Below are 15284 nucleotides of genomic sequence, written 5' to 3' on the forward strand. Positions count from 1 at the left end.
CACACACACACACACACACACACACACATATATATATATATATATATATATATATATATATATTCTCAATAACAAGTTAAATATGTTGCTAGAAAATTTCAACTTTTTTTTGAGACAACTACTGATAACATCCTATTTGTCTAGTATGACTGAAAAGGACAGATAATTGAACTATTCATGTAATATTATCCGTCCTCTCATGAAAGATTTTGGATCAGTGAATTGACATTATTGTTCACATGGACACAAAAAGATTGTAAGACTTCAATAATAGAGGCTATCATGTGTTTTTTTTTTTTTTGGTGAGCTCAATAATAGAACGTAATTTTATTTTATTTTTATCAACTATAGATTTGAGGAATATCCATGTATATATTTGGTAGGTAGGGGGGAGTTTTCTATATGTACCTTTGACAAGAATTTTAATTATTTGGATGATCGACACTTTTTTTTTCCCCCTTTAATTAATGAAAACGTAAACAAATTACCCACTATCAATAAAGTGTTAATGCAACATCAAGCATGACATTAGAAAAATATTTCTTTTTTTATACGTAAAAACATATATACGGAGAGTTCTTTTTCTTTTAAGGATATTTAGGTCAAAAATCAAATATTGTCGATCAAAAAATCATACTTATAGGCTATTGGTAAACAATGAAACTATTAGCAAATCATATACTTAAAACGAAAAAGGGCCTAAAATATCCTCAAAGTATTGAAAATACAAAATTACCCTCCATCCACCTATTGGCTCCAAAATACCCTTCCTACCCACCTATTGGGTCCAAAATACCCTTGTCATCCACCTTTTGGTTCAAAATTGACCACTTATTTAACGGTTTTATATTTGAAATATTTAAATATTATTTTAAATACGTGGCGCTCAACTATTTGTTATAATTAAACTTATAAATATAATTTATAAATTAATCCAATACCCACCCATTACTAATTAAACCCCTCCAAATTATAAACCCGTTACATTATTAATGAAACAACAGAAAGCTACTGCCAATTGAGTTTTTTTAAAAATTTGAGGCGAAAAATATCTATAGAAGTAAATTATCATACCTTCAAGTGTCTAAATAAAAATTACCGATAAACTTAAAAGTCTAACTATGTTCATCTTAATTATTCTTACATCTCAATTATGTGATGTTACTTCATAGATAACTTCTTTTCAAAATAATATATTCAAGGTTTTAAAACAAATCATAAATATTTATAAAATTATATTTTTAAAAAGTGCATGAATCGGGATGTATTACTTCTTTACCTTTAATCATAAGTTTCTAATTCAATCTTGAAAGACAATCCTATTGAAAGTGTCCTCCTAAATAAGCGGCTCAACCTAAATTTAATTGGGGCTACGATTCGGACTCGAATAATTTGGACGTAATTTTCAGGAATCTATAATTTCGTCGTGTTTTAGTAGTGTTTATGACGATTTTGATATTAAAATTGGATTATTAATTGGGTGGGGTTTAGTTAGTAATGAATAGGTAGTAGGTTGGTTTATAATTATATTAATAAATTAAATTATAACCAATAGTTGAACGTCAAGTATTTTAAAAAATATTTGTAGAGTTTGATTTTAAAACAATTAAAGAAGTTGTCAATTTTGAACCTAAAGGTGGATGACAAAGGTATTTTGGAGCCAATAGATGGATGAAAAGGGCATTTTGGAGCCAATAGGTGGATGAAGGGTAATTTTGTACCATTTTCAATACTTTAAGGATATTTTAGGCCCTTTTTCGTACTTAAAAATCACCTGAACTCCAATATAATTAAAAATATAATATATATATATATATATATATAAAATGTCAAAAGAGGTAGTGGGGGTAAAAAAACAGTAAAACAGTAAAAGAATATATTTATGTTCTCTTAAAATACTATTCCTAATTAACAAAGAAAATGAAAGTTGAATTTGGTGAAGCAAACAAATAGAAGGAAACAAAGAGCATAAAAACAAAAAGGACAATATTCACAAATTGTATGACATAATTGACTCTGCAACCCTGCCTGCTTCGGTTTATAATTTCCTTTGAATTTGATTATTTATTTTTAACTTACGTATTTTGAAATTATTTACTACATGATAATTGTGGTATATTTTTGTGTCACCCACCGATCATTTCGTTTTGGTTTTTTGTTTTTAAATAAGTTAAATCGATAATTAAATTAATGAGATATTTTAAATTTGTTTTCGGTTTAATCATTAAAAAAATATTTATAAAATAAATATATACCTTTTCTAATAAATTTGATGCGAAAACACAATAATGTAACTTTACTAATGCTCATAAAATAGAAACAATAATAACAAACATGAAAAGAACTATACAAGCGTAACACAAGAGAAATTAAGAGGAATAGGGTTCTTATTTTAGGTTTTAACGTAAAAACTATACAAGCGTAACACAAGAGAAATAAAGAGGAATAGGGTTCTTATTTTAGATTTTAACATTTTTTATAATGTGAAATTGTGAATTCAAAGTTAGTGTGAAGTGTGACTTGAAGGCTAAAAAGGACAAAGAAAGTAGCTAGTATTGAGATTAATATATAATATTTATGTACAAGTAAAAGTTGTAAATTACTAGTCTTAATGGGTTATCGATTTACCCAATAATCCAATATTAAAAATCAATACCGAATCGATAACTCAATAATTCTTTTTATTAAACTACTAAAAAACTGCTAACCCAATAACAATAAACCAATAACACTTTTTTCGATTCGATTTATCAGTCGATACAATTTTTCCACAGCTCTACCTCTATGTGAGTAATAATTTGAGATAAAATAATATATTTATTCTTTTCTTTCAAAGTTTTATTCAGAAAAACAAGATTAAATTAAATTGAAAATAAAAGGTTTACCTTAATTTAAGCGTGTTTAATGCTATGCCTTGTATACCTCAATTTTTTTGTTAGTCCAATAAATTAAACATCTATTTGCATAGATATAACAATTAAATAATTTTTTCATTATTTTGGTTCCAATATTACTCTTTCGTTCGATATTATTTGTCATAATTTCTATTTTTAGAGTCAAATTATAAAAACTTTGACTAGCATTTAAGATGTATTTTATCATATTAATATGCAAAAAATTGCAATGTTTAGTACTTTTCATATAGTTTAGAATATCTAATTTTTTTGTGTTTAAAATAACGAATTAATGTGATCTAATTTAACTTTGAAAATTAGTCAAATTGACTTTTAAAAAACGTAACATGATAAACAATATTGGATGGAGGGAGTACAATTTTAGGATACCTTATTGTCAAATCAAATAATTCCTTATGATTTAAATTATATATGCGTCTAGTAAAATCGACTTACATCATTGGTTTTATTTAATCAGCAGTAAAAATTATTACTATTTAGGTCAACAATAACAATAATATATCTAGTGTAATTCCACAAATTGATGTATAAAGAGGATAAAGGGTGCATGGATCTTATTTCTACCTCAGAGATAGAAATGTTGTTTCTAATAAACCTTCAACTCAAGAAAAGATATTCCAGCGAAAAGTAACAGAAGTACAAAAAGCAACAGTTAATAAAGAAAAATGAAAGGTAGTGACAAAAGTGAAACTACAACAAAACAATGTGTTTGATAACATAAATTGAAGGACAAGAAATTATAGAAGTAATACTACGACTACTAATATAAAAGGATGATAAGACAACACACTGCCACCTACTAATCTTTTATCTTAATATTTGTCTACCACACCCTCCTATCTAAGGTCATGTCCTCGTTAAGCTAAAATTGTATCATATCCTGTCTAATCACCTCTCCAATACTTCTTTGGTCATCCTCGACCTCTCTTAAAATAATCCATAGTCAACATCTCCCACCTTCACTGGGCATCCATGCAACTTCTTTTTGCATGTCTGAACCATTGGAATCTTGTTTTTCGCATTTTGTCCTATACCAAGTACATTCTCACCTTCTCCTAGATATCTTCATTAACATGTATGTCATTCAACTATATCTGACTTGTTATAAAATGTTATCTATGATTGTAGGTCAACTTAATACGATATCAGAGCTTAGATTTAGTGAGTCGCATATGACAAAGGCAGATGACGGTGTAGTGCTGGTGTACTTTTCTTTACGAGTTTAGAGACACCATACACTTAAAGAAAGAAAAAAGTTAGTTGTGAGATTTGGTTGTCATAAAATACTTAGATAATGTGAGGGCATGCAATGATCTCAAAAATTGACTCATGGATCGTAGTGATGGGCCATAAAAAACTTTAGTTTGAAGGGGGATTATTTAGTTGTGTGAATAAAAGTTACATTGGTAGCTGAAAATATTATAAATGAATCTAAAGATAGGGTGTAGGATCTTTTGATAGTGTGATGTGCTTTGGAAAAAAATTATGAGTTTTCTTCAAGCGGGCAGTATCACATTATATTAAGAGTATCATTTTAACCATTTTAGCTCAATAATTGATATCAGAGCCCAATATCAATGAAGTGATTATGACAAAGGGAAAAGAGAGTGGAACTTGATCTACTTCTTCTTACGAGTTTAGAGTATACACATACAAAAAGAAACTAGTTTTATATTTTAGTTGTCATAAAAGACTCAGATAATGATGTGGTGACACACAAAGAATCTCGAAAATTAAAAAAAATCTACATTGATATGGGCTTGATCTAAAGCGGACAAGATCACACTGTATTAATTAAGAGTACCTTGGATCGCTTTAACCGAAAAAAGATTGAATTATCAAAAGAATAATATAATTTTTTATTAACTAAATTAGTCCTTCACATCAACAATAATACACCAATCGCATCCGTGCTTCTTTTGTTTGTTCTTTTTCTTTTGAAAGGGACAGTAATTAAATTTTGAAGTACCAAAAGTGTGGTATTGTATTGTATACACCAAAAATTGAATGTGAAGCAAGATCATATGATGACAAAATATACAATAATCTCTAATTGGAGAATAATGAAGTCGGCAAGGGGCTTTACAGTCACCATATTGTTATTAATTTTAATAAGAGAATTATTAATATTGCTACCCCTCCCTATTTATTATGGTTGGCTTTTTGCTTTCCATTCACTTATAAAATATATATGCTTATTGCCTTCTTTTCTTTTCTCTCTCAACTTTTTGTTCTAGGGTTTTCTTCTCTTTCAACTCCTCTTGTGTATTTAGCTCTAATGGTGAAATATTTATTAATCCTATAGGAGAATCATCAAGGGACAAAGCTTGAAAAATTGTCACTATACCAAGAAGATCAAGAGGTATATATATATATGTGTATATCACTAGTTATCTTTTTTTTTCCTTTAAAAGAAGCTACTCTTTTATGTTTTTTTACCTTCAATGTATACTATATGGTGTAGATCTAATATATGTAACACTTTTTTTAGACGTTTTTCTATGGTTGAGTTTAATTGGCATATTTTGAAGGATAGTCAAATGAAATAATAGTAATTGTGTGACTATTAGGTTTTGTAGTACGTATAGTTTTGATCTAAAAAAAAAAGGTCTTGTTTTGCGGAACTTTGATTTGAAGTGGAATATATGTCGAATAAAATCATATAAAATACTTCAGAATTATTAGTAATTATATCCACAATTCATGTTTTCCCCTAAACGACAAATTAATAAGAGGCTTAATTTGAGTCTGATTTTAGTTTGATCCTATCTAATTATTAATTAGAGGATTTTTTTTCTTAGTTAATATGTTATTTAAAAAATGTTAATGATCATCCCCTATCCTAATTGAATGTATAAAGCAAAAGAAGCAACAAGGGAGAAGAGGCTGAATATATATATATATATGTGATAAAAAATACAAGAAGGTTGCTGATTATAATTACTGAGCCATATAAATACAAAAATTTACTAGTAATATTTAATTAAAATTTAGTACTTAAGCAATTGCACGATAAACACTTAATTAAATTGAGGATTGATATATAACCCTTAATTAGGTGTTTCTGATTATCACGTTATATATCTATGCTCAAGGAAAAAGATGGAGTATTTCATTATCTTCAATCTTTAGGGTGTGTATACGTACCACACTAGAAAAAAAATCACTATTTTTTCATTTAAATCTCTCATTGAATAATGTTCGGTGGCTATTCCAATATTTATTGTAATTGAATTAGTGAGGAAAAAAATGTTCTTTCAGTATTTCAATGAAAATTTATTTTTCATCATGCATTTTTTCATGAGCTAGTTCGATGGAAATGAATTGAAAAAATTATATTTTACAACATAAATTTTTTATGGATCCGCGATAAGAAATTTATGTTTTGTCAACTGATAGTGTGAAACAATTTAGACTATCATGTTATGTTTTATCCGCTGTATAATAAGAATTAGTACTTGTACATATCAAAGTATGATACTGTAAAATGAAAATAGAGAAACAGAATATTAGTAACATATCAGTATTGAAATTTAAGTTTTGTGCACTGACAACTTTTTAATACAATCATGTTGATTAAAATTGACATACAACAAGTAACTCTTCGTAGCAAGTTTGATATGATAACGATCTCATAAATAATCTATTTTAAATCGATTTGAAGGTCTTAACTTATAACCATATGACTATATAAACACAAATTCAATTTCTTAGTTAAACAGGATGTCTTCTACTAGCAACTACTCCACTCCTCCATGTGCTGCTTGCAAATTTTTGAGAAGAAAGTGCTTGCCAAGTTGTGTTTTTGCACCTTATTTTCCTCCAGAGGAGCCAATAAAGTTCACAACCGTTCATAAAGTATTTGGGGCCAGTAATGTGAGCAAGCTTCTGAACGAAATTCAGCCTCATCAAAGAGAAGATGCAGTCAATTCTCTTGCTTATGAAGCCGAAGCGCGATTAAAAGATCCTGTCTATGGATGTGTTGGAGCAATTTCAGTTCTTCAAAGGCAAGTTCTTCGCCTCCAGAAGGAACTCGATGCAACCAATGCTGATTTAATGCGATACGCCAATAATAATAATAATAATAATAATTTTCAGTATGGGAGAAGAATGGTTAATTCTGGTTACTATAATTATTCTTCTGCATGGAACAATGGTATTTCTGGAGGTCATAACAATATTGGTACTGATAATTGTGATGGTGGCAGGTGAAGGAATTGTATTTGTTGATTAACTTTGTTTTTCCCAATTAAGGGAAATGAAATTGAACTTGAATTAGTGTATAAATTGAATATGGTATATTTGGTGGATTATTGAGTGTTATGTGTTGCACGTTATATAGATGATATGGGGAGCATGAATAATTAAGGTAGATTTTTTCGTATTCTGAACGAACAGTATATCTATCTAGCTTTGTTTTTATTACATTGTTATCTATACCTAGCCACTAAGTAGAAATACGGAGATAGGGGACAGATTTAACGCGGGGCTTTTTTAATTGATGTAAGCTCAACTTAAGCTATACATTACTCGCCCAAATCACTCTTCAACCACTTGCTGCAGAATTTCTAAATCTATTTAGTACGGACAAATGTGTTCCGTTTTATGCTAAATTAATATATAGACTTAACTATTAAGGTATTGTTCCTCCTATCCCAACCTTAGAGGCTCAGGAGTCTATGATCATCAATTAATATTTTTTTCCAATCGAAACAAATCTTACTATTTATTTTTTTTGTTCTTCGTATTATTTATTGTTAGTAAGGTATATATAACTTTGAAGATAAGTACAAGAGTGTGAGGCTTATCATTTTTAACTTTTAGTGGTGTACTTAATATTGGTTCCCAAGTTAATAGCCTATGAGATTAGGATCATATATACATCTCAAGCTTGGGTCTCTGGATAGTTTACAAAATATATACAAAACATATTGGATAGTAACACAAAATTTATACTAACTATACATATAATATACATAATTATATATATGTTGTTTCTACTTTGATGATGTTTATGTTATCAGAAAATATATTTTTTAATTAAAGAAAATGACGACATTCTCCGGTTGTTGATTTTGACTTTAATATTCAGTATATTCTTTTTCACTCACCAATTATAAACATGGAAAAATAATTTAGGACTTGTCAAACTATTTGCAGTAATTTTGTATCGAAGAATCTATGACATTATATTCCCTGCCTATTTAGCCTATACTAACAAACATTCCAATGTCCATTTCAGTTATGTCTAGCTCTTATTGCGTTTGTGTGCTATACAAGCTAGCTAGTGACAATAAGTATGGACAAATCAATTACTATTAGTACCTTCGTTTCAATTTATTTGTCTTATCTTAGGTACTGTTGTTCATCTTGTATTTCAAACATATTTAGAACAAAACTTTGAACATCATTGTAAGACAACAAAGTTTAAGAACATTTTCACAACTAGAAAATTAAAACTAGTAGCGAAACTAGAATCAGAAACAGATTTAAAAAAAATATACGAAATATTTTTCTTAAAGAAGAATTGTTGTTAATATGTGTCCAAAGAATCTTACTGATTTCAACAAACTTTGCAGAAACACGAAGTTACCAAGTTTAATGAACCAGTGAAGAACAAAAGAATAGAAGAACTGAAATTAATTCACAAATCTAAAATTTGTAAAACACGTACCAGAATCTGAAAAATTTTTAATAGAAAAAAAATCAAGTCCACTGAACTCACAGTGTCCCCTTAAGGAAATTATCCCCCTCTAGTATCCGAGGTTTGATTTGGAATATGACCTCCCAGGGTAAAATGATCTCAATCACCAGAGTATAGATACCAAAAACTCCGGTGTCAGCGAACCACTCAACGGCAGTAAAGTACACTTAGAATACTAGATTTAGTAGTTGAAGAAGAAGTCCATGAATTCTATATTAAAATGAGAGGAAATCCCTCAATTTATAGAAAACAAATGGTAGTGCGAAAAAGTTCTTATTGTGCCTTACCGGAAAGGTCACAAACCTTTGGAAAAGTCACAATCTTTCAAAAAAGTCGTCACCTTTCATAAAAGTCACAACTTTCCATAAAAGTCACAACTTTTCATAAAAGTCGCAACTTTTCATAAAAGTCGCAACTCTTCATTTTCCATTCACACCTTTTTAAAACCCAACAGATACTATTTTAGATTGTCATAAAATCCCTCCTGAACTTGGTCCGAAAACTCATAAATAGTTATTCCAAAAAAGGAAGGTTATATAGGTTTTTCTAAATAACTAGGATTTATCCTTTTCATTTGAGAAACAAAATCGGGTAAAATTTATTCGCATAGAATATCTACACGAGGTCAATATATGCATGTCATGTTTTTAAATTTGTAATTCATTTTATTTTATGAAATCACACAATAATAAAAATTACATTAATTTGGTATAAAAACACCTGGTGCGGATAAATTTTTCCAAAATCACAAAGCACAAAGACATTTAGTTTACAAAACAATAAGTTTGTAGACTAAGCTTATAGACAGCTTAGTTTGAGTGTTTAATCAACTTTTCGGGACAAGATCAGGGATTGGATGGCTTTTCTATTACTATTTGAAAACAGCATAAGAACAAATATTAGACATTCAAGCTTAATAAGGGAGAATATTAATTAATAGGTTCATTTTTTGTGCATACTTTCATATTATCAACTGATGAAAATTGTGATTATGTGGGAAATTTGAGAAGATAGAGGGATCAAAACTTTTACAAATCTGAGATTTTCAAAAGGCATTTACAGATGCAGAACAAGTTGACATGTAGAAAAGGACCAACATACTAAGCTAGCGTTTGACCATAAATTTCTAAATATTCTTGTCAAATATTATTTGGTTGAAATCTCACCATGTGTTTCGCCATAGTATTTGGGTGAAAGAATCAGGGGCGGAGCTAGAAGGCTGGATATGGATTTTGGCCTAATCCAGTAACTTTTGCTCAAATAGTAATAATATTAGGAAGCTTATTTAATATTTACAAATATTAAGTTTTTAACTCAAAATCATCATTATAAAATTCACAACTCATAAAGTTAAAATTGTTGTGGTTTACCTGCCGTTCACGCAAGAAGCAACAATAAACTGCTACAATTGACCTGAACAAAGAACACATCAGAGGCTGGTTTGAAGCAATTAACTCGATATATCTTTTCATCGATACAATCAAATCTCGCTATAACAGTCACTAATTATAAATGGCTCCTGAACTGATTTTTCATGTTATATACTTTTCTACAACTATATTCTATCTATAACAGCAATGTCATTCATATTGTACACTAGTAAAAAATCAGGTGTCTTTTCATAGAGTTTATTTTTTTTATATGTTTTTGTTCGATTCAATACTATTTTCCTTTCAGTTTGTTTTTATTACCTTTTCTTTTTAGTTTGTTTAAAAAATGTATAATCATTTTTTTTGATAATTTATTAATTTTAATTTTCTACCTAACATGTTTAAAATCATACGATTAAAATATATTTTGATACTTTATATGTATAAGATTATAAGTAATATATTTTCTTTAAACACTCTTCAGTTTCATGTCAAGTAAAAAATCAGACAAATAAATTAAAACGGATTAAATGATACATATGCATAACTGTCTAAAGCTGGTGAACTAATTGGATTGGTGCATTTTCTTAAGAAACATCATCAATATGCATGCATTATACATTCAAGTACAAAGCAAGTATTTATTCTGATGTTTATGCTTTTATCTCACTCTATTGTTTCCTAATATACAACAATAGCGTTAGAGATTTTATTTTATTTTTTTTTAAAAAAAAAGACAACATAGAGACATTTCATCTTTTTAATCGATTATAGGTCAGTCAGGCATATAATAATTATAAATAACCAGAATGAAAAGTGAAAATGAGTTGGAAAAAGAAGAACACAAATAATACATAGTATCAAATGGACAATTACATTTCACATAATAAATTAACCAAACATGTTGTGTTTATTCATAATCAAACTAAAGAGATATGGAGATGTCTAGTTAAGAAAATGACATTAGTTTCAAGTGTCAATTTCACTAGGCCATGTACTTGTCTTATAGTTTGGATGAACCCTTTATTGTTTGTTTCAAATTTGTTTCTCGCTCGTTGTTTGGTATCCAGATTGAAGTTTGATCATATTTAAATTAGCACCGAGAAGTCCAAAATATTGAAGGTAAAACACTCTCTAACAAAAGGTAACTCTGTTCTCGCGGGAATTCAAATCGAGACCTCTGATTATAAATAATGAAAAAGTACTATTACTCCACTACAACCCTTGTCGGTTGGATTGTCTCAACTTGATACGATTAGTCTTTATTTGTTTGTACTCTATGTTTTTGCTTACCAACTACTTGATATTTGACTGTTTTTTTAGTAGCTATTCGAATTTTTAAAAAAGAAAACGTGTTAATTGAAGGAGAAAAAGGATAAAGAATGTAAATTATTATTAAGTTACGTTTATAACAAGTTGAATTTGTAAATTTCAGTGGGTGTTTTGACCACAAAAATTAAACCTATTTTGTTAATATATAAAGTGGATATATTTCAATAACATATTAAATTGACTCAATTAATGAAAAGAAAAAAAATCTATAATATTCATACTCCAAACAACATCTATTATTAAATTCGATTAATAAAGAATAACTAGAATACAAAACAACATAAAAGATGATTGACTGAAAAAACAATAATCAAATATTCATTTTAAAATTATAAAATATTATTTTTTTTAAAAAAGAAAAACAAAAAAACTCAATAGCTATCACATCATTAAATAGATAACAAAAATAAAATAAAATTGAGTAATCTTAACCAGTTATATTTAGCTATGAATATTAATTTGAGTTATTTTTTATTTTTTGTGAGTAATTTAGACTAAAACGTTATTTTTTGTTATTAAGATTTCAGAAATTCTGAAATAGAACTCCTAAGTAATTGAATTTTGAAATTTTATGATGAAAAATATTTTTTAAATGAATTTAACTCTGAAAAAGTATGCTAGAACGTGTAACATTATGCCTTGATATATAGTATAAAATTTACTCTCGTCCTCATAGATTATAATTTAATATATTTTACGTATAAGAGTGACGAAAATAATAACTATACTTTTAAATAATGAGAATGCATTGTGCATTAACAAGTTGAAAAAACAAAACATCAAAAAGTCTTTTTGCAAATCATTTTCTTCTCATCAAATTAATAAAAGCACAATATTTATTTATTAGCTCAAACGTTTTGTATGTACAAATGCAATGAACCAGCAAGAATGATAAGAATAAATGAAAAGGATATGCTGATTATTAATTCATTTAATTAATAGTAGTAGCATTTATTATTATTTATTATTATTATTTGGTCAACAAGAGTGGGCGATACGGGCCCGTTAATGAAAAAAACAGCCATGTGATCCAAAAAAATACAAGGTATCCGAGGCTCAAATTTAATTAAAGAAAAATATATACTAGTATTTATTTGAATTTTAAATTTAGAAAAATAAAATAAAATTGTCAACTTATATTTGGATATAAACATCAGAAAATGACTTTATACTATATTACGGATTTTTTAATTGGCTCTTGAACTTACATAAAAAGTAGGGATCACTTATAATGATTTGCAAACAAATTTGTTCAACTTGACTTCACATAATAACATGAGAAACTTGAGCACTTTCACTAAAAAAAAAAGAATCATTTAAAGCGATGATGATTTAATTTGACATCTTTATCTTTTAATCTATCCTTATTCCACTCAAAAAAACTAAATTTAATTTGAATTTATTTTAGTATACAACTTTTTAAATAAATTTAGATAAAAATTAATATTACTCAGTTTGCATCAATTTGTTTATTTCATTGCATGAGGTTGTGTAATATAGTTTACTTTTTTTTTTTGTACAGTTTGTAAATTATTGCACACTGAACAGGCTATCACGAAGTATTCGCCATAAAATACTCACGTAAAAAAAAGTCGTGAATTATCCCGAGTTTAAAAAAAAACATCTCTTTACAACAATCACATAAATACAATGCCCCAAAAATAAAAGTTATTATTTTTCAAAAAAAGTCTTCTTTTTCTTCTTTATTTTGTGAGAAAATTAAAAGGCCTTTTGAAGGGTTCTAGCACGAATGGGTTTGGGCCGCAATGGCATCCCAACAGAAAATAATGACATTATACAGGGGTAAAATCGGAAACTAAAATACTCACATTGGCGGGAATGAGAGCCGTTGCCCTTTTCGTCACAAAAAACTGGCGCCAAAAATCTAAATTTTTAGTTGCCCATTGCCCGAAATTTCACGGGCAGCCCACTTTTTTTTCTGTCCCCCTCCAAAAAAAGAAGAATTTTTTTTCATATATATATTTAATATATACTTTAAGAATCTCATATTATATTTTTTCTCTTAATAATTATTGTTTCAAAGTTCCATCTCCTCTCTTAACTTTTATTTTCCTCTTCATTTTAGCGCCTTTTTCCCCAATTTCTTTCATTCAAAGTTTTCGCAAAAAATTCACCCTTTTCACTCGTTCAGTTACTTTGATATACTCTGTCTTTTTTCTGTCTGCTTTTGCTTGGACAAATTTTGAATACCTATTCAATAAAAGATCATTTTTTGTGAATTGGGGTTTTGTTTAAAAGATGGAATTATCGAAGAAAAATCAAGTAGAAGTGAACAAAGAAGAAAATAAGAAATGGGTAATTGCTGGAATTGCGATTCTTGCTCCTTTGAGATCAATTTCTACGAAGCCAAAAGGAGATAGCACTGAAGATGAAGAAGAATTTTCAACAACTCCGACGGCGAGAGGGTCAAGGATACCGGAAAGACTTCCATGTCCACCGGCGCCGATGAAACGCCGGCCAAAGTCCACGTGTCATTATAATAGTGGTAGGGAGTTTTTTAATCCACCGGACCTTGAATCTGTATTTATACGCCATGTGGAGAGAGCTAATTGAGCTAATATGTGTAAAAGGGCAAAATGGGAACAAAAAAGAGTTGCTCTTTTGCTTTTGTTCTGTTTCTTTCTTCTAGCTTTTTTTTTTTTTTTTGGGAGTTTTAGTAGTAAGTTTTATTAGGTTAGTTTATTAGGTTTAAGTTGATGTGATAATGTAATATACAAGTTTAATTTAGTTTGTAGTTTTTTATTTTTCACCAATGAGAATATGAAAAATCTCAATTTGCAAGTTTCTATGTGTGAATTGGTTCAAAATATGCTTCTCAATTTGCACAGCTTTTGCCTATCTGTTTTCCTTTTTCCTAATATGTAAAACAAGTCAAAAGAATTTTTCTCAATTTGCAAGACTTTTGATTTGTACTATTTTTGTTTTGATACGTAACCTGTTTTTTTAAAAAAATATATCCCAATTTGCAAGTCTTTTTACTTTTTTCCCTAGTTTCCGGGTCGCATTGGGAAGTTTCATAGGTAAAAAAGTATTTTCTAAAAAAGGCGAGTCTCTCTGTCGGGAAGTCTCACATTAAGATAAACGCTCTCTCCCTTCTAAAAGGGTTCAAAGTGCTACTTAACAACAATGATCCCATTCAGAGAGATTCAAATTCGAAATCTTTGATTAAAAATGAAGGATACTCCATTATAATCCTTATTTCTATATGTACAATAACATATTTCGTGTAAATTCCATAAATAAAAATCCAAAAGAATGACATATATGTAAATTTTACCTTTATTTAGTTAATTGTGAATATAGAGATTATTTCTTATAGATTTTAGCTCAAATAACTTGTAATGTAATCACATAAATAAAATTTGAAAAAAAAATATTATAGATAAACTTTACCATCTTATTAATCGTGAAGATTCAAATTATTTTGCTAGACCTTCGACTCAAATAAACCGAATCAAACTTGGATGCTTCGTAATATTCTTATTTTTTCACCTACTTCAGTTTTGCAACTCTGTTTTTCAAACCTAATCAAGCAGATGCACGTGTATTTTAAACAAATGGAAGGAAGAAAAAAAAAAGTAGCCAAATACATGTAAATTAATTAACTAAAGGTAAAATATTTTTTTCATGGCTGCAAACCACTGCACGGGTGCTGTCTTCACTGACCAATCCCAAAAATTAAATCATCTCTTTTTCTCCTATGAAGTTGCACTTTTTCAGCACGTACCAAAAATATTTTTATAATTATAAAAACATGTCATTGGTTAAGAAAAAATGACTTCCCTTGAAAAATTAAGGAAAACATTTTTCAAAACTCTTCTCCAACTTTAAATTATTTTTTTTTTGGTAAAAACATCAATTTTATGAATACTTTCAATTTCAAAATATATTTTTTTCACCCGATCCCTGACCCCCCATCCCACCCACCCACCACTGGCCAGC

The 15284-nt window shown here is 28.5% G+C and overlaps 2 protein-coding genes across 3 annotated transcripts; both read left to right on the forward strand.

Annotated features, from left to right (window-relative positions):
- Positions 1-5079: 5079 nt before the first annotated feature.
- Positions 5080-7315, forward strand: LOC107010472 (LOB domain-containing protein 25). Of its 2 annotated transcripts, none has more exons than XM_015209759.2 (2): positions 5080-5277; positions 6638-7315. In XM_015209759.2, the coding sequence occupies exon 2, from the start codon at positions 6639-6641 to the stop codon at positions 7125-7127; it is 489 nt and encodes a 162-aa protein (XP_015065245.1). In that variant the 5' UTR covers positions 5080-5277; position 6638; the 3' UTR covers positions 7128-7315. The 2 variants fall into 2 exon arrangements, with proteins under 2 accessions (XP_015065245.1, XP_015065244.1); XM_015209758.2 differs by having other exon boundaries at positions 5081-5277; positions 6630-7315.
- Positions 7316-13317: 6002 nt separating this feature from the next.
- Positions 13318-14134, forward strand: LOC107010396 (cyclin-dependent protein kinase inhibitor SMR6-like). The gene has a single exon (XM_015209678.2). It carries the CDS (start codon positions 13581-13583, stop codon positions 13893-13895), a length of 315 nt encoding a protein of 104 aa, XP_015065164.1. The 5' UTR covers positions 13318-13580; the 3' UTR covers positions 13896-14134.
- Positions 14135-15284: the final 1150 nt, after the last annotated feature.

The sequence above is a fragment of the Solanum pennellii genome, chromosome 2, assembly GCF_001406875.1.
Source record: "Solanum pennellii chromosome 2, SPENNV200".
Classification (NCBI taxonomy): Eukaryota; Viridiplantae; Streptophyta; class Magnoliopsida; order Solanales; family Solanaceae; genus Solanum; species Solanum pennellii.

Excerpts from the sequence above, each read along its gene's own strand:
- LOC107010472 (XM_015209759.2), top strand. The coding sequence starts at position 6,639 with ATGTCTTCTACTAGCAACTACTCCACTCCTCCATGTGCTGCTTGCAAA.
- LOC107010396 (XM_015209678.2), top strand. The coding sequence starts at position 13,581 with ATGGAATTATCGAAGAAAAATCAAGTAGAAGTGAACAAAGAAGAAAAT.